Source organism: Notolepis coatsorum, assembly GCF_963971535.1.
Source record: "Notolepis coatsorum genome assembly, chromosome: 13".
NCBI lineage: Eukaryota > Metazoa > Chordata > Actinopteri > Aulopiformes > Paralepididae > Notolepis > Notolepis coatsorum.
In genome coordinates this window covers 16,409,184-16,433,882 of record NC_140177.1, presented here as the reverse complement: position 1 = coordinate 16,433,882, position 24,699 = coordinate 16,409,184, and the positions used below count along the sequence as shown (strand labels likewise).

General features: G+C 43.1%; 2 protein-coding genes across 2 annotated transcripts; both read right to left on the bottom strand.

The window, feature by feature from the left end:
* Window positions 1-851: 851 nt before the first annotated feature.
* Window positions 852-10,831, bottom strand: thap4 (THAP domain containing 4). Its single transcript, XM_084327129.1, has 5 exons — window positions 10,692-10,831; window positions 5,747-5,900; window positions 2,689-2,798; window positions 2,067-2,170; window positions 852-1,235 (listed from the first exon to the last, which is right to left on the bottom strand). Exons 1-5 carry the CDS (start codon window positions 10,714-10,716, stop codon window positions 1,119-1,121), a joined length of 510 nt encoding a protein of 169 aa, XP_084183255.1. The 5' UTR covers window positions 10,717-10,831; the 3' UTR covers window positions 852-1,118.
* A 2,163-nt stretch (window positions 10,832-12,994) lies between these two features.
* Window positions 12,995-24,437, bottom strand: agxtb (alanine--glyoxylate and serine--pyruvate aminotransferase b; the record flags this gene model as incomplete). The annotated part of the gene is made up of 11 exons (XM_084327147.1): window positions 12,995-13,102; window positions 13,850-13,978; window positions 14,461-14,556; window positions 15,597-15,666; window positions 15,926-16,024; window positions 16,432-16,516; window positions 18,148-18,218; window positions 19,350-19,450; window positions 19,716-19,780; window positions 20,781-20,973; window positions 24,165-24,437. 11 exons carry the CDS (start codon window positions 24,435-24,437, stop codon window positions 12,995-12,997), a joined length of 1,290 nt encoding a protein of 429 aa, XP_084183273.1.
* Between the last annotated feature and the right edge of the window lie 262 nt (window positions 24,438-24,699).

Genomic DNA, 24,699 nt, shown 5'->3' with positions numbered 1-24,699 from the left:
GCTTGTATCCCCTCCCTACTTCCCATTTCCCCCATGTGGAATGATGCACCTGATTGGATAAATGACATGCGGGCGCTGTAGTGCGACATCTAGTGGCTCAATGTAATCTATAGCACCTTTAAACCTGCACTATGTAACTTTTTCATGAAAAGATATTGCTTGTATAGCAATCTAATCTAAATCAGGGAGTTGTACAGCTACTGAGAAACATTGCTTTAAACTGGAACTCAGGGTAAGCTTTTCTAAATCTGTTAGTTAATCTGCAAGTTCAGCCCGAGTTGGGCTGAACAAGAGAAAATCTACCTGAAACCAGCCAGCGCCACAAAGTCCATAAATAATAAATAAAATGTCTAGAGCATAGCATGTGAACGACACACATGTAAAACAGTGCCCAAAGTTACCTTGCTTTGAAAAAAGAATTCTCTCATCCTCCATGTTTAAACAAGGTGCAGTTACCTATCACAGCCACAAGGTGCCAACATTCCATACTGCAGCTTTAAAATGTTTGGAAATTTGAACTTTTGTATTGATTGGTAAATTCTAGGTCCAATCAAACGAGCAGAGCCCCAACCACATGACTGTGAAATCTGTTTGACACCAATGAATAGTGGATAGTTCTGGAAACGGGGTAACTGCATGGCTTCTACATGTATGATTGTGAACATATACACACGTAAAAATACCTATAGATATATATTTCTTACATTATACAGTAGTCATATTCATTTGTAAAAGACCCAGAGTCAAATGTACTCCTAGCATTTCCCAAAATGCTTTACACTCAAAAACATCTTCATGCACGTGATACCGTCCAAACTCCGCCCCCGCGGGCACTCCCGGCAGTCACAAACAAATACTCCAGGTTGATTCATTTAAGCAGTTGACGTGGTTTTAATTTAGAGTTACTTTAGATGTCTATGACCTGGGGGCCGTATTCACACATGGATCATATAGGAGTGCTCTCAGCGTGTGGACCGATCCCGATCTGATCCTAGGTCAGGTGTCGGGTCAGGACGCTCAGCGTGTGGACCGATCCCGATCTGATCCTAGGTCAGGTGTCGGGTCAGGACGCTCAGCGTGTGGACCGATCCCGATCTGATCCTAGGTCAGGTGTCGGGTCAGGACGCCCGGCGGTACGTTGTGTGCAGGTGCTGCATCAGCGGCTGGCTCGCCGTCGCCATGGAGACGGTCTGCTCCAACTTCCCATCCGGTCGGAGCTGGAACACTCTGGCGATCTGAGAGAGAGAGAGAGGGAGGGAGGGAGGGAGAGAGAGAGAGAGAGATGGGGGTGGGGAAAGAGAAGATATAGAGGGGGGAGAGAGAGAGGGAGAGAGAAAGAGAGAGAGAGAGAGAGAGAGAGGGGGGGGGGAGAGAGAGAAAGAGAGAGACAGAGAGAAGAGAGAGGGAGAGACAGAGACAGAGAAAGAGAGAAGAGAGAGGGGGACGGAGAGAGAGATGGGGGTGGGGAGAGAGAAGAGATAGAGGGGGGAGAGAGAGGGAGGGAGAGAGAGAGGGGGGAGAGAGAGAGAAAGAGATAGAGAGAAAGAGAGAGACAGAGAGAAGAGAGAAGAGAGAGAGGGGGAGAGAGAGGGAGGGAGGGAGAGAGAGAGGGAGGGAGAGAGAGAGGGAGGGAGAGAGATACAGAGACAGTGAGAGACACATAGAGAGACAGAGAGACAGACAGAGAAACAGAGAGACAGAGAGAGAGACAGAGAGACACAGAGAGAGAGAGACAGAGAATCCATACAACATTGTCAGTTTAATTCTCCTGACAGACTGAAATCACCCTGATCCCTGTGTCATGATTTTTGTCAGATTTCTCTATTCATATTTCATTTTATTGCCTATAGTATTATTTCTTCTATTTCCCTGCCCATACCTGTACCTCCCCTCTCCCCTCCCCCATGCTGCCATCTCATCTTAGACGAGTGAAAGATTACAGACGTCTCTCTGGGTATAAGTGACGTTCATTATAGACCTCTCTGAGACCCCGGGGGGGGGGGGGGGGGGGGGGGGCTCTGCAGAGCCAGACGGCAGTGCTGGACCCCGGAACCCGAGACACTGACCTGCTGGACGTGGGGCTCCTTGGCGAAGGAGATCCTGGCCAGGGCGTGGCTCTGGAGGTTCAGCTGCTGTCCACTCAGCTCTCCTTCCGCGATCTCCACCAGACCTGCTCACATTCACATGATCTCGTTTAGCTGGAGCTTTTTAAAGTATTCTGTACAACAAGTCAGCAGCAAAGTGACATTGTTCGTCAAACAGTGATAGAAGTGAACTTGAGTGCTAGTGCATAGTAGTATAGAGACACATTAGCATAGTAGTATAGACACATTAGCATAGTAGTATAGATATATTAGCATAGTAGATAGTAGACACATTGGCATAGTAGATAGTAAACACATTGGCATAGTAGATAGTAAACACATTGGCATAGTATTATAGACATATTAGCATAGTAGATAGTAGCATAGACATATTAGCATAGTAGTATTATAGACATATTAGCATAGTAGATATTAGTAGTCATATTAGCATAGTAGTATAGACATATTAGCATAGTAGTATAGACACATTAGCATAGTAGCATAGATATATTAGCATAGTAGATAGTAGTATAATATTAGCATAGTACATAGTACATGTACATACTACATAGGCACAGTAGATAACTTAGTAGCAAAGCCTCACCTGAGTTCTGTGCGATGATGAAGGCCACTCTGTTGGTCCCTGGCTGTAGTCTGATGAAGCCAGTCTCCCTGTGCAGTGGCCTCTTAGTCTCAGCATGGTAGGCATTAAACCTAGAGCACAGTGTTACCACAACTTATTATTAACACAATGTCACATTATAACTTCTTGTGAACACAATGTTACCATTATAACTTGTTATTAACACAATGTTACATTATAACTTCTTATGAACACAATGTTACCATTATAACTTATTAACACAATATGACCCTTATAACATCTTATTAATGACCATTATTACTTATTCATTCATTATGATTATTTTGATTGATATATTGAAATTACGATTGTCAAACACTACTACTCATTGATTTGAGAACATCATAACTGAATTTGTTTTACCTTTCTTCTTGACCAAAGACTGTCTTTCTGTCATCTTCTATCATATATATATAATATATTTCTCATGTATCAACACATAGCTACCATTGTTTTGCACATAGCAAATGTTGTCTCTTCCAAAATGGAGGACAAATGGGCATCTAAACATTTTGTGAAAGGCCTGTAGTTGGTGTATGATGTCGTTTTAAATAATTTTTATTTTATTTTTTATTATATTATTTTGAATGCATTTTATAGGGTGAATGTGTAGAAATGATAATGCACAAAGTGAACACTTGCGATAGTAATAAGTGAATGAGCGAGGTCTAGACCCTTTCCTGCTTGCTGCCAAGAAACGGCTGAGGCTAAATGAGAATAAGAAATACAGTACAGTATGATCTCGCCCTGAGAGACGGCGTGTTCTCACTCTAGCGCCAACCTCACTCATGCACTGAGCAGAGCGCACCGCTGTGAAGGAAGGGTGCGCTGCACTTAAGAACACAAAAGAAAAAAACACAAAAGGCGGCACAGTGATTGTTTTATCTCGATGATCTTGTTTTCAGAAAATAAAGGTAACTTTAACACATTGTGCGCCAACAAACGGAAAATGGATCTAGTAGATCGACATCGAATAATTAGAATTTTTTTCTTCCAGACTCATCGGCGACAGGTAAGAGGAATCGAACGTTATTTCCAGCTCGATTGTCCATGTATTTCATTGCAATCAGTCTGATCAACGTATCAAGTCAAGTCAAGAGTTTTAATTGTCACGGCATACAAGTATACAATGAAATGCGGGTGGTCTTGCCCGCAACGATGTGCAATACAGTGGTACAACATATAATAGAATCCAATAAAAAAACAACATAAGTGCAATAAACAGGTAACAGGTAACATGGTGTGACATCTCGGTATCTGTACATAGTTATTTACAGGGCATATAGGACATGCTAGGTAGCTTTGGTAGTGCAATACACTGTTCCTGTTATTCTAATTTAAAGTGGCCTTTCCTTTTGGCCATAAGTGTGCGACATGAGTGTGTGCCCGCTCATGTTAAAGTGTTAAGTGGCTGCTAGTGTGTGAGCGTGCACAGCGTGCATGTCGTGTGTGTTTTCATGTGTGCTTGTGTGTGGATAGTTCAGTGTTCTGTGGCACTCAATGTTCATTGTTCAGGGCTCTGATGGCCTGGGGGAAGAAGCTGAGCCTAAGCCGCTCTGTCCTAGTAGCTGGGGTTCGCAGGCGTCTGCCTGACCTCAGCAGCTGGAACAGGCTGTTATTGGGGTGGTGAGGGTCTTTCATTATCCTGCAGGCTCTGGATTTGCACCTCTTGTTGTATAGAACCTGCAGGGGAGGGACTGGAGTATCTTCCCCGATACTCTGAACTTCCTTAACTGTCTCAGGTGGTAGAGGCGCTGTTTCGCCTTCTTTACTACTGTGTCTATGTGTGTTGACCATGTCAGATCCTCTGAGATGTGGACCCCCAGGTACTTAAAGCTGCTCACCCCGTTTATCCTCAGTGGTGTGTGTGTCTCCTGCTGTCCTCTCCTATAATCCACGATCAGCTCCTTGGTTTTACCAATGTTCAGGAGCAGGCTGTTGTCCTGGCACCAGCGTTCCAGTACCTCAACCTCCTCCCGGTAGGCCTTCTCGTCGTTGTCCGAGATCAGCCCCACCACCACCGTGTCGTCTGCGAACTTCACTATGGAGTTGGAGCTGAACTTGGCCACACAGTCGTGTGTGTAGAGTGAGTACAGCAGGGGGCTCAGAACACAGCCCTGGGGGGACCCGATGCTCAGGGTGATGATGGTGTTGGAGGTCTGACCCCCCAGTATCAACCCATACTAAAGAAAGCCGCTACTGACAATCAACTAATCATAAACGACCCCCCCCCTTTCCTTCACGCATAATGGAGCATAATGTATACATATACATTTGAATTTTTTAATATAGCATGTATAGGAACAAAACACCAATCGATTATGTATCATATGCTTCGGGGCCTATAACTTGCGTTCTAGGAATTACTGCTCTACACTCTAAAAACATACTTATATTCACGAGGGTACTAACACGACAATGTATGAATGGAAAAATATAACGTTCCCACATCCGGAACGATAAGATACCCGATGTTGAATGGGCCATAGTAATGTCGATATAGCTATAATATTTAAAAAGTTATAGCCCTGCAAAGAAGGTGAGTGACTCCATAGGCTTACAGCGCTGGCAGAGAGTGGTATAAGATGGGCAAACTGCGTGGCAGACAATTCGTTAAGGAAAGAACCGATGTGGTTCTTGTATAGTATAGTTTAGATATAGCAAGTATAGCATAAGGATATAGAGTAAAAATTGTATATTGTATAGTAGTGTACATAGGACCCAGTGCCTTAAATCTGTAGCTAACATTGTATTGCACATCTCAGGACTTTAGCATGTCTATTTTATCATGCCCATTTTATGTCTATTTTAATACCCGTTTATTATGTCTATTTTATTATTAGTATTATTGCACAATCAAAGCGGGCATGGCCACCCGCATTTCACTGTATGCCCGAGTATGTATGTGACAAATAAAACTCTTGAAATCTTGAAATTTTGAAATCTTCATGATCGTGGGAAGACATAATCGTCATTGAAATCCATCGCCCGGCCGGCCGCGCTCCCTAGTGGAACTCACGTGAAGTTGATGACGGGCTGTCCCACGTGGCTGAACTGCAGCGTCTCGGTGTAGCGGAAGGGAGGCACGGTGGGGAAGGAGCCCTCGCCCGGCTCGTCGGACTCCCAGCTCCCCAGCAGCCAGTCCAGAGGCAGCAGGCCGGCGTTCAGCTCCGCTGGGGGAGGAGGGTAAATACATAAGCCCTTTCCACACAGAAGTGCCGCAATAATCCCGCAGAACCTCCATTCTGCCGGCTTTGTGCCGTTCACACTGTAAATGGTAAACGGCTGCAGTTATATAGTTATTTTATCCAAAGCGCTTTACAATTTGTTCCTCACATTTGACCCATTCACTCGCACATTCACACACCAACGGCGGAGTCGACCATGCAAGGTGCCAACCTGCTCATCGGGAGCAATTAGGGGTGAAGTGTCTTGCTCAAGGACACTTAGACACGCAGCCCGGGAGGAGCGGGAATCGAACCCGGGAACCTCCGGATAACCAGACGACTGGTCTACCTACCGAGCCACTGTCGCCCCTGTACCAAGAACTTGGTACCACTGTACCCAAGAGAAGACGGCAAAACGCCACCATGGCGCGTGCGTTCGGACGGAATGCCGCGATGCCGGGTTGTAGGCGGATGGACACGGCTGGCAGTGGTGGAAGAAGTACACAGTTGCTTTACTTAAGTAAAAGTAGAAATATCCAGAGTACTCTGGTAAAAGTCATCCATTCAAAATGTACTTAAGTAAAAGTAGAGAAGTATTTGCTATTGAATGTACTTAAGTGTATCTCAAGTAAAGGTACACATTCTGACGTTTGTGTATTACAGGCCTTGGGAGTATTCAAGCCTTGAACCATTGACCTCTAAAGGTCATGTTGAGGTGGTATGTGGTCCATTTATGCTGCTCTGATTAAAGGTTGTGTTAAAATGGTGTGTGGTCCAGTTATGCTGCTCTGATTACGTCCTCTTGAAGTTGACAGGCTTCAAATGTGAAAGTACATAATCTTCATAAATGTTTCCCATATCTTCTATGCAAAATCTTTTTCTTCAAAGTAACTAGTAACTGATGAGTTGAGATAAATGTAGTGGAGTTAAAGGTACAATATTACCTTTGAAATGTAGTGGAGTAAAAGTATAACGGTATTCAAGGCCCTCGACCTAGCATACCGTGCGGCAAAGGGAACCGCTCCCGCCTACCTCCGGTCAATGGTCTCTAACTACACACCCTCAAGACCCCTACGCTCTGCGTCTTCTGGCCGCCTCAGATCTACTCCTATCCAAGCTCCCGGAGGGTCATCAAAGAGAAGCCGCCTATTCTCAGTCCTTGCCCCACAATGGTGGAATGAACTACCCATCCCAGTTAGGACAGCCGAATCCCGTCCAATCTTTCGCCGTCGACTAAAGACTCACTTCTTCAACCATTATCTGAAATGATATAAAAAAAAAAAAAAAAAAACTAACCCCGACTAACCTTAATGTCATGCACTTGTCCTAATAAACTAACCTACACTGTAACACGCAACACTTTGATGAACATTGTTACTCAGCTGATAGAGTTATACCCTTCTTGCTGTCTTGTCACACAGAACTTGTAAGTCGCTTTGGATAAAAGCGTCAGCTAAATGACTAAATGTAAATGTAAATGTATAAAGTTCCCTAAAATGTAAATACTCACGTAAAGTACAAGCAGCTGGAAATTGTACTGAAGTACAGTAAGTACTTGAGTAAAAATACTTAGTTACTTTCCACCACTGGCGGCTTGTGGTTCTGAAATAGGTCTCCAAAAGGCGAACAAGCGTGATGAAAAATCAATCTGACATGCATAAGTCGTGATGATGAGTTAAGACAAGCTTTCTCTGCGCTTTTGAAATGGAGGGGAGACCTTGCTGGTAACGGAGCAGCCAAGATAGAAGAGGAAACTCCTAATTGTGAGCCAGCGATGACCTCAACCTGGGGGTCACTTTGGGAGTTACAAATACAGCTTATAATCTTTGGTATAGATGCTTTTTGTCTTGTAAAATATATGATTTCTAAAGCTCCTCCTCTGATCATTAATTGAATGTGCTATAGATAACATTCAGCCACTAGATGTCGCACTAGCATGTCATTTATCCAAACAGGTGCATCATTCCACATGGGGGAAATGGGAAGTAGGGAGGGGATACAAGCATGCAACATGTAAATAACAACATTCATTTTATTTTTGGACCCACAAACATTACTTCAATGGTGAATTCTATTTATTCCACAACATTCTAAAAGCTCTGTGGATGTATTAAACAATTGTATGTATGATTACTCTACATATATTTTTTTAACTATAGCATATTTAAGTTAAATAGCCTGAAAAGGGGAAATAGAAATCATTATTTTGGTCAAAGTTCACCATTCTGTCTCTACTTGACTGTAGACTGTTGACTGTAAATGACGTTGTGAACAGACATCCCTTTGTTTTCAGGAATCATGAACCAAACCAGGTGAGACACACTGGAGCCTGAAGGTTAACAGTGGTCCTAGTGGTCAACAGTGTCAGACTGGTCCTAGTGGTCAACAGTGTCAGACTGGCCCTAGTGGTCAACAGTGTCAGACTGGTCCTAGTGGTCAACAGTGTCAGACTGGTCCTAGTGGTCAACAGTGTCAGACTGGTTGTAGTGGTCAACAGTGTCAGACTGGTCCTAGTGGTCAACAGTGTCAGACTGGTCCTAGTGGTCAACAGTGTCAGACTGGTCCTAGTGGTCAACAGTGTCAGACTGGTCCTAGTGGTCAACAGTGTCAGACTGGTCCTAGTGGTCAACAGTGTCAGACTGGTCCTAGTGGTCAACAGTGTCAGACTGGTCCTAGTGGTCAACAGTGTCAGACTGGTCCTAGTGGTCAACAGTGTCAGACTGGTTGTAGTGGTCAACAGTGTCAGACTGGTCCTAGTGGTCAACAGTGTCAGACTGGTTGTAGTGGTCAACAGTGTCAGACTGGTCCTAGTGGTCAACAGTGTCAGACTGGTCCTAGTGGTCAACAGTGTCAGACTGGTCCTAGTGGTCAACAGTGTCAGACTGGTCCTAGTGGTCAGCTCCTAGTGGTCAACAGTGTCAGACTGGTTGTAGTGGTCAAGTGTCAGACTGGTCCTAGTGGTCAACAGTGTCAGACTGGTCCTAGTGGTCAACAGTGTCAGACTGGTCCTAGTGGTCAGCTCCTAGTGGTCAACAGTGTCAGACTGGTCCTAGTGGTCAACAGTGTCAGACTGTGGTTGTACTGGTCAGCTCCTAGTGGTCAACAGTGTCAGACTGGTCCTAGTGGTCAACAGTGCCAGACTGGTTGTAGTGGTCAACAGTGTCAGACTGGTTGTAGTGGTCAACAGTGTCAGACTGGTTGTAGTGGTCAACAGTGTCAGACTGTGGTTGTACTGGGCAGCTCCTAGTGGTCAACAGTGTCAGACTGTAGTTGTACTGGCCGCTTAATCATTTTAGGTAACCAACTTGCGTCTAGCCACGCCCCCGCGGCGCCGCGGAGCTCTGCCGCGGCATTAGGCAGCCGTAATTCCCCCTCTTTTAACATCGACGGTTAGCTCAACTGGTTCGCCGCCTTGCTGTGGATCCTGCGGTGCGTTGGTAACAAGTTCGAATCCCTTCAATTTCTTTTTTTTTTATTTTTTTTAACGTGCATAACGTGTACTTTCGCCGGTTAAGTTTAGGCATTGTTTCGGAGTTGGTTAAGGTTAAGTTTAGGCATTGTTTCGGAGTTGGTTAAGGTTAGAAGGGTTAAGTTTAGGCATTGTTTCGGAGTTGGTTAAGGTTAGAGTTTGTCGCAGAGCATGGCAATAGAATGCAGCCTATTTCCGCACTGCCGCTCTCTCGCACTGCCGAGGTCACATGGGCGTCGTGGCCAATCAGAGAAACGCTGAACACAAGTTGGTTACCTAAAATGTTGACGCGTACTGGGCAGCTCCTATTGGTCAACAGTGTCAGACTGGTTGTACTGGGCAGCTCCTAGTGGTCAACAGTGTCAGACTGTGGTGGTACTGGGCAGCTCCTAGTGGTCAACAGTGTCAGACTGTGGTTGTACTGAGCAGCTCCTAATGGTCAACAGTGTCAGACTGTGGTTGTACAGGGCAGCTCCTAGTGGTCAACAGTGTCAGACTGTGGTTGTACTGGGCAGCTCCTAGTGGTCAACAGGGTCAGACTGTGGTCATACTGGGCAGATCCTAGTGGTCAACAGTGTCAGACTGTAGTTGTACTGGCCAGCTCCTAGTGGTCAACAGTGTCAGACTGTAGTTGTACTGGCCAGCTCCTAGTGGTCAACAGTGTCAGACTGTGGTTGTACTGGGCAGCTGCTAGTGGTCAACAGTGTCAGACTGTAGTTGTACTGGGCAGCGCCTAGTGGTCAACAGTGTCTCAGACTGGTTGTACTGGGCAGCTCCCAGGTGTGAATGTGTGGTACTAAGAGTGCCCTTGATGTCTTTTAAATGTGCACACATGCATACATACAAACAAAGAGAGAGAGAGAGAGAGAGAGAGAGAGAGAGAGAGAGAGAGAGAGAGAGAGAGAGAGAGAGAGAGAGAGAGAGAGAGAGAGAGAGAGAGAGAGAGATGTATTACTGACATACTGTATGCACAGTTTATTTGAGCACTTACTGCTCTTAACGCAGCAGGGGGCGCTAACTGCTCATTCAGACTGACTTTACCCTGCTGTTCAACTATCGTCTTTCAATTGACTTTCTAGCACTGCAAATAATTGGAAAATGGACTCGCTCTAATATGAAACAGCCAGTAATCAATTGGCTAGAAGTAGATACAGCTTCTCAAAATTCAATATCTTTAGGCAGTAGTAGTCAGTCGTGTCTCAGAATAAATCAAATGTAAAAATAAACACATCGAGGGAAAGCAGGTCACCGGCAGCGACATTAGAGCTATGTAGTACAATAATCACATCGCTTCCCTCTCCGTCTTGATGTGAAACAAAACATATTACCTGCATGGTGGAAAGGGCACGCCATTGATGAACTGTCGGACAAATTTGAGGTATGCTATAAACGCATTGTACCAAGGTGAGGGATGTGAAGATGTTTAGGACATGTCATGTGAAGATCACTGCGACAATTTTGATTTTCAAGCCGGAGTGGTTTTGTTGACGCCCCCTTTACACAGGGATCATGGGAAATGTAGTCCGGCGAACAATTGCTCTAAGCAGCTCCCAAATGGACTCCAGATATGACCGGTGTCCCTTTTTCAAGTGGGTCCCTCACATTTGGGATTACAAGATTATTATATTATATTATATTATATTATATTATATTATATTATATTATATTATATTATATTATATTATATTATATTATATTATATTATATTATATTATATTATATTATATTATATTATATTATATTATATTATATTATATTATATTATATTATAAATAGATATATACGGTAGATAGATAGATAGATAGATAGATAGATAGATAGATAGATAGATAGATAGATAGATAGATAGATAGATAGATAGATAGATAGATAGATAGATAGATAGAGAGAGAGAGAGAGAGAGAGAGAGAGAGAGAGAGAGAGAGAGAGAGAGAGAGAGAGAGCGAGAGATAGATAGATAGATAGATAGATAGATAGATAGATAGATATAGATAGATAGATAGATAGATAGATAGATAGATAGATAGATAGATAGATAGATAGATAGATAGATAGATAGATAGATAGATAGATAGATAGATAGATAGATAGATAGATAGATAGATAGATAGATAGATAGATAGATGGTGAAAGACTATCACCCACAGGAAAAATACATATTTGACAAGAGAAACATTTTGATAAAATAACATTTTACATTTTATTGACATATTCAATATTTTCAACATTCTGTGGACGATGTCCTTCATCTTCCTCTCAGAGTCATGTGGACGGTGACCTTCATCTTCCTCTCAGAGTCATGTGGACGGTGACCTTCATCTTCCTCTCAGAGTCATGTGGACGGTGACCTTCATCTTCCTCTCAGAGTCATGTGTAGCTTTTGATACCCGTCTTTTTACATTTTGATATGAATGATAAATGACGCTTAAACAATGTATCAGACTTAATCATTTGCCGTATATATTGTGGAAGCCTGCATGTTTTCTTCTAAATTCTGTGTGTCTCCTCTCTTATAGGCATATTTATTTTCTGCAGTAGTTAAAGGAAAACACCACCCTAAAACAGAACACACTGTGCTGTTCCAACCACCTGTGACAGACTGACAGTTAAGTCAATATATGTATAAACAAACACATGAGCACAACATGGTTGTTTTGCAGTACAAAAGGTTAGCTGGGACATTTGTAGTTTTAACCCTTTCACTACCACACTACAGAAGGTTAACCCTTCACTATCACACTACAGTACGTCTGGAGTGTGGTATTGAACGGGTTAACCTTATGTAGTGTGATTGTGAAAGGGTTAACCCTTTGGTAGTGTGGCAGTGAAAGGGTTAAGCAAACTTCAATCAATGCCAAGAAACATTTCAAGCTGTTCTAGTGCTTTTTGTTTTCTTTTGCGAAACATCACAGTCCATTTTAGGGTGGATTTCTCCCTTTAACCCTTTCACTACCACACTACCAAAGGGTTAACCCTTTCACTACCACACTACAGAAGGTTAACCCTTTCACTACTACACTACAGAAGGTTAACCCTTTCACTACCACACTACGGTTATAAACGTTACGGTTATTAGCCAAACATCACGGGGGTTTGGGAGAACGTTTGGTTAAAACATACACTGTATAAATATGTATCTTAAGGTGGTGTCAATTTGGCTATGTGCACACTGCAAGCTTTACTGCTAAATTCTGATTTATTGCTCAGATGTGAACTGGTCCACGCTCCTGAACTGACCCGCAAATGCGCAAATGAACAATTACGATGATGGATATAAACATGGAGGACACTGAAGTCACAGTTTATGGTTTAATTTACAAGTTGAATGCAGTGGAGCCCAGCTAACTAAATCAAATCGGACCTGTATCTGATTTAGGACCAGTGAAATGAAAGTGGCCCAAATCAGAATTGAAAATATCAGATTCCATGTGATTTGTGCTGCTCACACCGTCATGAAAAAAGAAAACGAACTGAGTCACATTATGAGCAAAAGAAATATCTGATTTGGGCCACTCTTTGCCTGCAGTGTAAACGGAGACATTGACTGGGTGCCAGGTAATCTCCGTGGCACAGATGTCGCCCCCCTTTCACGCCTTGCCCCACTTGCAGCTCTTCAGATGTCGCCCCCCTCTCACGCCTTGCTCTTCTTGCAGTTCTTCAGAGCGTCTGCCAGAGCGATCAGGGCCTTGTCGGCGTTATGTATCTGGCAGTTATATCCCATCAGTCCGATTCGCATAACCTAATGAAGAATGAAATAAGACGATAGAAGAAGGTACATTAGAGAACCGTAGAGTTTGAATGGATAGAACAGGATAAGAGTTCTTTAAACTGGCTATGGAAGGTCCGATACTGAAACCATGACGTTTTGACGAGTCTCATCGATCAGAGATGGTTAAAGAATATGAGCTGATGATTTATAGTTCTAAGGTCATCGGAAAGTTCAAACTGTGTCACACAAGACTGAACATTTTTGAATTTGTGAATCGATTTTTGGAATTTGTGACACACACACCTGTGATGGATGGTAGAAGGTGGGGCTAACTACAACCACAACTCAGCAAACCAATGGGCACCCAGGCCCAGTAAACTCCATCGAACCAGGACTCACCAAGCCAATGGGTGGCCCCAGTCCCCCGGTAAACTCCATCTAACCAGGACTCACCAAGCCAATGGGTGGCCCCAGTCCCTCCGTAAACTCCATCTAACCAGGACTCACCAAGCCAATGGGTGGCCCCAGTCCCTCCATAAACTCCATCTAACCAGGACTCACCAAGCCAATGGGTGGCCCCAGTCCCTCCGTAAACTCCATCGAACCAGGACTCACCAAGCCAATGGGTGGCCCCAGTCCCCCTGTAAACTCCATCTAACCAGGACTCACCAAGCCAATGGGTGGCCCCAGTCCCCTGGTAAACTCCATCTAACCAGGACTCACCAAGCCAATGGATGGCCCCAGTCCCCCTGTAAACTCCATCTAACCAGGACTCACCAAGCCAATGGATGGCCCCAGTCCCCCGGTAAACTCCATCTGATGGTGCTTGAGGATGTAGGCTAGCAGTTCTCTCCACTCATAGCCCTCTGGGATAGCGATGGTGGTTACAGAGGGCAGACGCAGGTCCTGAGAGATAAATCAAATCAAATAAAATGTATTTGTCCCCATGGGCCGGACATGTCTTCTTTAAACAAGTCAAGGAGAAACATCACAATAAATCAAGAACAAAACAAAAACACCATAAAGTCCAAAACATTTCTAATAAATAAAATAAATGCAACACTCCCAGACATACCCCGCGCAAAGGTAAGGAAAAACTCACTAAAACCTAGCAATAGGAAAACATGCACCACAGTAAAATACCCCAACACAATAGAATAGAATAGAATAGAATAGAATAGAATAGAATAGAATAGAATAGAAGTACTTTATTAATCCAGAGGGAACATTTCAGACAACCGCAAAAAAAAATAAAAAATCTTAAAGCTGCTACGGTATGTGTACGACTGAGGACCATGCAGATTCAACCACTTAAGAACTTAAAGGTGCTATAGATAATTGTTTGTCATGTTGTTTGTTGTCATGGTTACAGTGTGTGTTTCCTGTACCTTGTCAGGGATGAATAGTGTGAGCCCCAGGTCCTCCAGGCCCCTGTACAGATGGGCTGCCACCTCCTTGTGGTGCCTCCATGACTCTTCCAGCCCCTAGAGGGAGACAGAGAGCACAGCTTGATAGAGACATACCCCTCTTTTACACTGACAGCCCTGGTATAACAGGTCATTGACTCGGGTTTGTCCTGTGTCCTCTCTCACCCCGTGAGGCCCCCGGTTGCAAAATTACAACATCACTTTTAGCTTTTAAGCACATGTACTGTACATAGTCAATGGGTCCTGTTGTTCAGCCTCACAATGCTATTGGATAGTAATATGTTTATAGGTCCCGCCCTCTGGCCTCTGAAGTTGCTTGTGTCTTTTATTTGGGCCTCACAGGTGGAACTTTATTTTTTTTGGTCCACTTTTTCTATTTTTCTCCCATCCCAATTTCGCTGTGCCAATTCTCCCCTCCCCTGTCTTGAACGTTGCTCGCATATGCCCCCCACTGGCCGGTTGTAGGGAGGATAGAAGCCTTGCATCACATGTCCCCTCCGATACATGTGGAGGCAGCCTGTCAAATTTGTTCACCTGCCAGAGCGGACTCTCATTGGCGAGGTGTAACGTGTGGGAGGCTCACACTGCCCCCGCCATTTCCTGTCTCTGGTGTGCAGGCGTCCCCCAACCGACCTGTAGGAGTCGCTGTCCACAACGTCCAGATTACCACCCATCGACTTCCACCCGCTGACTCTGCCAATTGAGTTAGTATGACGGCCGGCCCAAGCCGGAGACCCAGCCGCCAGGGGGAACTTTATTGATACTAATCTAAAGACATCGGTGACGTTTTCAGCCGATCGTCTGAATCTAATGATGGATGACAGACCGGAGACGTCCTCAGTGTTTTTAGATTATTATCAAATGAATGGATTGTTTTTCACCTGCGAGTCTTGCCCTCCTATCTACAGGTCCTCAACATGTATGCTGTACCTTGGCCTGGTCCACGATCTCTTCCCGTAATCCTCACGTCCCAAATGGTTTGATGCACTTTCACATGAGCAAAAACAGGAAGTGTCTACGAGTGCTGTCCAACATGGCCGACCGACTACTACATAATGTCCAGTACACGTATATCAGAGTAAGTATCCAAACTTTACCTTCTCAGCCAGGATCGACAGACTTTCTCTCAGCGCGAAGAACCCAGAAACTGGTCCCGTGTGGTGGTATCTAAAACACAGGGTTCACATCACCTGTTATTATTATTATTATTATTATTATGAAACAGCCACAGTGACGAGCTGAGGACAGGGTTTATATTACCATATTACAGACTAGCTACAGTGACCAGGGTTTATATTAGCATATTACAGACTAGCTACAGTGACCAGCGTTTATATGAACATATTACAGACTAGCTACAGTGACCAGGGTTTATATTACCATATTACAGACTATATGTATTTGTTCTGGTGTTGACTAGACTTACTGTCTGGCTGGTTTTCCATCGCAGCCCCAGTAGTTTGCCAGGTGTGACATGTCGAACAGGTAGGACACTGGTCTGGTTTTCCTGTTGAACATCTTATGGCTGTAAGGGGTTAAAGAGACAGAACACAATGCTTTATTTTATTTTCGAATGACAGCAAATGGCGAATCAAACTTGAAACTCCAGATGCAATAAGACACACATTCGAGGTCTTTGGGTGCCATTGGCTGACACATTGACACATGCTCTCACACACACACATGCACACACACACACACACGCACACACACACACACACACACACACACACACACACACACACACACACACACACACACACACACACACACACACACACACACACACACACACACACACACACACACACACACACACACACACACACACACACACACACACACACACACACACACACACACACACACACACACACACACACACACACACACACACACACACACACACACACACACACACACAGTGCTCACCATGCCCTGTCGTTGAAGGAGATAGGGGCTGTACCAGGAGGGGCGTTCAGAGCTTTCTGGGCACCGGTGTAGAGGATGTCAACATCTACACACCAGCAGACACACAGGAGAACACGTCACTAATACACACTGATACACACAGTCATACACACAGGAGAACACGTCACTAATACACACTGATACACACAGTCATACACACAGGAGAACACGTCACTAATACACACTGATACACACAGTCATACACACAGGAGAACACGTCACTGAATACACACTGATACACACAGTCATACACACAGGAGAACACGTCACTAATACACACTGATACACACAGTCATACACACAGGAGAACACGTTAGTAATACACACTGATACACACAGTCATACACACAGGAGAACACGTCACTAATACACACTGATACACACAGTCATACACACAGGAGAACACGTCACTAATACACACTGATACACACAGTCATACACACAGGAGAACACGTCAGTAATACACACTGATACACACAGTCATACACACAGGAGAACACGTCACTAATACACACTCATACACACAGGAGAACACATCAGTAATACACACTGATACACACAGGAGAACACACAGGAGAACACGTCACTAATACACACAGGAGAACACATCAGTAATACACACTGATACACACAGGAGAACACTTCAGTAATACACACTGATACACACAGGAGAACACTTCAGTAATACACACTAATACACACAGGAGAACACGTCACTAATACACACAGGAGAACACATCAGTAATACACACTCATACACACAGGAGAACACTTCAGTAATACACACAGATACACACAGGAGAACACATCAATAATACACACTGATACACACAGGAGAAAACTTCAGTAATACACACTGATACACACAGGAGAACACATCAGTAATACACACAGATACACACAGGAGAACACATCAGTAATACACACAGATACACACAGGAGAACACATCAGTAATACACACAGATACACACAGGAGAACACTTCAGTAATACACACTCATAAACACAGGAGAACACATCAGTAATACACACAGATACACACAGGAGAACACATCAGTAATACACACAGATACACACAGGAGAACACATCAGTAATACACACAGATACACACAGGAGAACACTTCAGTAATACACACTGATACACACAGGAGAACACATCAGTAATACACACAGATACACACAGGAGAACACATCAGTAATACACACTCATACACAGGAGAACACATCAGTAATACACACAGATACACACAGAAGAACACATCAGTAATACACACTCATACACAGGAGAACACATCAGTAATACACACTCATACACAGGAGAACACATCAGTAATACACACAGATACACACAGGAGAACACATCAGTAATACACACGGATACATAATAGTCATACCCAGTAGGATCACCCGCTGCCTTACTCACTCACTCACTCACTCACTCACTCACTCACTCACTCACTCACTCACTCACTCACTCACTCACTCACTCACTCACTCACTCACTCACTCACTAGCCTACCAACCCATTCACTCACTCACTCACTCACTCACTCACTCACTCACTCACTCACTCACTCACTCACTCACTCACTCACTCACTCACTCACTCACTCACTCACTCACTCACTCACTCACTCACTCACTCACTCACTCACTCACTCAGTAATTTCTCTTACTCTGCTTGTCCATGAAAATAGGTGCTGCTCCCAGCGATGCCACCGTGTCGACCAGGAAGAGACAGTTGTGTCTGGGGAAGAAGAGATAGGGTTTGGGGGTGTCAGCACATTGGATGCCTTACACATGCTTTTTTGTGTAGTTCTGTTTTCCAATATTGCTGCCTGTGACCATTTGTTACCACTTTTGAAAGAAAATGCCGTATTTCTGTGCAGTGGTAGAGTACAGTAGGTAAAGCACTGGAAAAGCACAATATTACTGTCCCTCTGTGACTTATTTACAAGATCCAGTAATACATTCAAGATCCACAGTGATGAGATGGTGGCCAACTTGTGTTCATTCAGCATTGTTTTCATATTCTAGCAAACTATGTTGATGCTGAGAACTAAATTTAGCAGGTGGACCTCTGGATCTAGTAGCCACTGTTTCTGATTGAGTACATGTCCTTACTGATTGAGTAAGTGTCCTTGAGTAAGTGTCCTGAGTGTGAGAGTTTAAAGATGAGAGGCGTTCTACTGAGTGTGAATGCCGTGAGATTAGAGATTAGAGGCATTCTACTGAGTGTGAATGCCATGAGATTAGAGATGAGGTGTTGCATTGCGTATGAATGCTGTGCGATTAGAGATTAGATATGTTCTATTGAGTGTGAATGCTGTGATATTAGAGATTAGAGGCATTCTACTGAGTGTGAATGCTGTGAGATGAGATTAGAGGTGTTCTACTGAGTGTGAATGCTGTGATATTAGAGGTGTTCTACTGAGAGTGAATGCTGTGATATTAGAGATTAGAGGCGTTGTATTGAGTGTGAATGCTGTGAGATGAGATGAGAGGTGTTCTACTGAGAGTGAATGCTGTGATATTAGAGATTAGAGGCGTTGTATTGAGTGTGAATGCTGTGAGATGAGATGAGAGGTGTTCTACTGAGTGTGAATGCAGTGATATTAGAGATGAGAGGTGTTCTACTGAGTGTGAATGCTGTGATATTAGAGATGAGAGGTGTTCTACCGAGTGTGAATGCTGTGAGATGAGACGAGAGGTGTTCTACCGAGTGTGAATGCTGTGAGATGAGACGAAAGGTGTTCTACCGAGTGTGAATGGCGTGAGATGAGATGAAAGGTGTTCTACCGAGTGTGAATGGCGTGAGATGAGTTGAGAGGTGTTCCACTGAGTGTGAATGCTGTGCGATGACAGGTGCTTGTCCTACTTGCGGCAGATGTCACCGATGCCGTCTATTGGGTGGCAGAGTCCGGCCGACGACTCTCCGTGTGTTAGAAAGAACAGGACTGGCTTGTGTTTGGCCATAGCCTGTGGACAGACAGGGAGAGAGTGAGCGAATGAGTGAGTCAGCACGTGATATTCCGCAGACCATCAATCCCAATACTAAAATGTCATCCAGCGTAGTCCTCATATCATGAACATGTACTCTCCTCTGTGCAAACTACCAAACTGTACTGTTACCCTTTTTCAAAGTATAGCAAAGGATTGGATGGCAGCTTTAAACAGAGGTTGGTGTTTCTGACGTTGTAATCTAGTGTGCAGCATCGTTTTCACTTAGAAAACATGGACCTACCTGTTCGATTTCGTTATTGGTGAAATATCCGCCAGGTTCTTTTAGCAGAGTTTGTACATTGGCACCTGAAATAAAGATAATAAACACTATTCTATATTGTACAAGAGACCATAATCATTGTAATTATCTGTCTGAATATACCTGCATATAACCCATATATAATTTTTACTTGCTGTATACACATGTATATGTATCCATGTCTGTCTGTAAATACCTGCATATATAATAATTTTTACTTACCTGTAGATAATATATACAGGTGCAGCTCGATAAATTAGAATATCGTGGAAAAGTTCATTTATTTCAGTAATTCAATTCAAAAAGCAAAATTCTCATTATAGATAGATTATAGATTATAGATTCATTACACACAAAGTGAAATATTTCAAGCCTTTATTTGTTTTAATTTGGATGATTATGTCTTACAGCTCATGAAAGCCCAAAAGTCTGTATCACCAATAAAAAAAAAAAAAATATGTATTTTTCTTTTGTATATAGAAATGTCGGCCTTCTGAAAAGTATGTTCATGTATGTTCACTCAGTACTTGGTTGGGGCTCCTTTTGCACAAATGACTGCATCAATATAGCTAAATATATAGACTTTTCCACGATATTCAAATTTATTGAGCTGCACCTGTATATGTACATATTTTATCTCTTACCTACTCTTACCAGTTACGCTGCTGACCAGTATGACTTACTACCATAGTGTCTTTAAACCTGTATCACTGTACACATTAATAGTACAACTCTGTGCATACATCTGATTAGCACTATCACTGAGTACTAGTACTCATTTATATATTTTATATCCAGTTTAATCACATGTACATTGTATATTCTATTGCACTTACATTTTGCACTCTGGTTTGATGCCAAACTTCTTTTTGTTGTACTGTACTTGTGCTGTATAATGACAATAATACATTTGAATCTAATCTAATCTAATCTAATCCAATCTAATCTAATCTAATTATGATTATCACAGCCATCTCCTCGACATAGCCGACACCGTGGTTTCATCTCGTTGCAGACCTCAAGCCGTGCGGTAAAACCATCGCGTACCCATTCTTTCCGCGATGTCTGCCACGCGCTCTCCCCAGATTCCGTTGACGGCAACGAGCACCGTCTCTCCCGGTTCCACCGCGTTGGACACGGCGCACTCCATGGCCGCGTGTCCCGAGCCGCTCATGGCTATCGTCATGTTGTTCTCCGTCTGGAAGGCGTACCGGATGCCCTGCTTTATGTCGTTCATGATCTGGAACAAAACCGTGGAACAACTTCCTTATACACTCGTTTATCAATGACGTCTCCCCCACTAATCTATGTTTCAGTGATTTTCATTTGAATTACTCGTTTATTTGGAAGGGACAGCGTTGTATTAATGGACGATACATATAATGCACTGTAAATATACAGGATTTAGCAAGGGATGCAAATTGTCATCCTTAGTCCCAAAAACAGAAAACAAATACAATACAAAAACAGAGCGATATAAAAACATGTTAAAACAAAAGAACAATAATTTACAAATACATGGCTACACAGCTAAAAGGACCAAGACCATGAAGGTCCTATGGTCACATGCTTGGTGTTCTAGAAACCATTTTCTTTTACTTTGAGTTTAAAAGTAGTAAAGTTGGACATTCTCAAATGGTGGTAGGTAAACTGTTCCACAACATACGTCCCTGCACTCACAAGACATTCTGAACAAAAGTGGTGGGTCAGCGCTGCACCTCGCAATCCTCTCTAGAGGTCGACCTAGTCCTATGACCACTATCAGACTTCTTTTTATGAATTCTCCCAGGGGAGGAGGACAGAGTCTGTGTAATGTACTGTATATTTGCATATCGTATATATACATATGTCACAAATGTAACAGTACTATATAGTACCTGTATGTCATGTATGTCCCTATGTCATAAATGTCATGTATGTTGTGTATGTCATGAATGTCACTATGAATTGATGGGGGACCCTGGTGTAAACAAGACAAATGTCTTTCTCTGGTCTGCATCCCCTTAATAATTGTGTGTATTGAGCCGTACTGTATTGTACCCATTCTGCAATCTGTTAAATAAAGTTTTCATTCATTGATGTCTTGTAAGTCATTTTTCCATAATGACACAGTGATGATATTTAAGAGGCTGTTTGTCTAGGACCTTGAGGGCTCTTTTGTAGAGCTGTTTTATGGGTTTGGGGATGGTGACACCTGTAAAAGACCAGTTTGTGCGACAGTACTCAATATGAGATAGAATCAGACAATGTAAGTATGTTTTAGCAGCACTAGTGGTTAGAACGGGTCTGATTGATGTGTTTAAAGTTCGGTAGGTTGAATCTGATGGTATTTGCAATTTTCCTGTTTTTTGAAGGTGAGTGTCGGATCTAAAATGACACTGAGGTATTTGAACTGTTGTACCAGTTCAAGCTGCTCCCCTCCCAGAAACACATTGGAACTTTGCGTGATGATTGGCCCTTTGGAAAAAGAGGGGTGTCAGGTGTCCCGGCCAATCATAGCCTCTGGCACACTTTTACGCACAGATATTGGGGTATAGTGGATCACATGATTAGTTTATAGTGGGTCACACGATTAGTTTATAGTGGGTCACATATTAGTTTATAGTGGGTCACATGATTAGTTTATAGTGGGTCACATATTAGTTTATAGTGGGTCACAGATATTAGTTTATAGTGGATCACATATATTAGTTTATAGTGGGTCACATATATTAGTTTATAGTGGGTCACATATATTAGTTTATAGTGGGTCACATATATTAGTTTATAGTGGGTCACATATATTAGTTTATAGTGGGTCACAGATATTAGTTTATAGTGGGTCACATATATTAGTTTATAGTGGGTCACATATATTAGTTTATAGTGGGTCACACATATTAGTTTATAGTGGGTCACATATATTAGTTTATAGTGGGTCACAGATATTAGTTTATAGTGGGTCACAGATATTAGTTTATAGTGGGCCACAGATATTAGTTTATAGTGGGTCACAGATATTAGTTTATAGTGGGTCACATATATTAGTTTATAGTGGGTCACATATATTAGTTTATAGTGGGTCACAGATATTAGTTTATAGTGGGTCACATATATTAGTTTATAGTGGGTCACAGATATTAGTTTATAGTGGGTCACAGATATTAGTTTATAGTGGGTCACACATATTAGTTTATAGTGGGTCACAGATATTAGTTTATAGTGGATCACATATATTAGTTTATAGTGGGTCACATATATTAGTTTATAGTGGGCCACAGATATTAGTTTATAGTGGGTCACATATATTAGTTTATAGTGGGTCACACATATTAGTTTATAGTGGGTCACAGATATTAGTTTATAGTGGGTCACAGATATTAGTTTATAGTGGGTCACAGATATTAGTTTATAGTGGATCACATATATTAGTTTATAGTGGGTCACATATATTAGTTTATAGTGGGCCACAGATATTAGTTTATAGTGGGTCACAGATATTAGTTTATAGTGGGTCACAGATATTAGTTTATAGTGGGTCACACATATTAGTTTATAGTGGGTCACAGATATTAGTTTATAGTGGATCACATATATTAGTTTATAGTGGGTCACATATATTAGTTTATAGTGGGCCACAGATATTAGTTTATAGTGGGTCACATATATTAGTTTATAGTGGGTCACACATATTAGTTTATAGTGGGTCACAGATATTAGTTTATAGTGGGTCACAGATATTAGTTTATAGTGGGTCACAGATATTAGTTTATAGTGGGTCACATATATTAGTTTATAGTGGGTCACATATATTAGTTTATAGTGGGTCACAGATATTAGTTTATAGTGGGTCACAGATATTAGTTTATAGTGGATCACATATATTAGTTTATAGTGGGTCACATATATTAGTTTATAGTGGGCCACAGATATTAGTTTATAGTGGGTCACAGATATTAGTTTATAGTGGATCACATATATTAGTTTATAGTGGGTCACATATATTAGTTTATAGTGGGTCACAGATATTAGTTTATAGTGGGTCACATATATTAGTTTATAGTGGGCCACATATATTAGTTTATAGTGGGTCACAGATATTAGTTTATAGTGGGTCACAGATATTAGTTTATAGTGGGTCACAGATATTAGTTTATAGTGGGTCACACATATGTTAGTTTATAGTGGGTCACAGATATTAGGGTATCGTGGGAAGAAGCATATTCAAGTATATAGTGTCTATTTCTATTTGTGTCATTAAAACTGAGGAGGACATTAGCTAAAATGATCGATAGAGCAACATATGGCTTATGGTGGCGACGTAAGCCATTGAAGAACAACGTTGATCCCACCGTTAAATGTAACTTTTCAACACCATAATTCAGCCAAATAAATAAATAAATCCAGACGGTAAAAGTCAACAACACCAAAGCAAAGAAGGCGACGCTATACCTCATACATTTCCGCGTGCATGTGACCGATAATCGGTCTGCCGCCTGCGGCCAGCACGCGCGGCGGAACGTTGGAAGGTCCCGGTCCGAACAGGTAACGGAGAGGCGCCTCGAGCGGCCGGAGGATGCCTGCTGGAGGCGGGATGGCCAGGGAGGACATGGACCGGTCCAGGCGCTGCAGCAGAGGCGCGCTCTTTGGTGCCAGGGAGCTCTCCAACGCCGCCGCCTGTTGAGCCAGCAGCGCGCCCCTGCTAAACAAAGCCCGCTGCATCATGGCTGGTGTGGCACTCCTGGCTGGTGTGGCGCTCCTGGGTGGTGTGGCGCTCCTGGCTGGTGTGGCGCTCCTGGGTGGTGTGGCGCTCCTGGCTGGTGTGGCGCTCCTGGCTGGTGTGGCACTCCTGGCTGGTGTGGCGCTCCTGGGTGGTGTGGCGCTCCTGGGTGGTGTGGCGCTCCTGGGTGGTGTGGCGCTCCTGGGTGGATTGGCGCTCCTGGATGCCGCAGGGTGAGTCTATAGAGGCAACAGATGGAGGGACTGA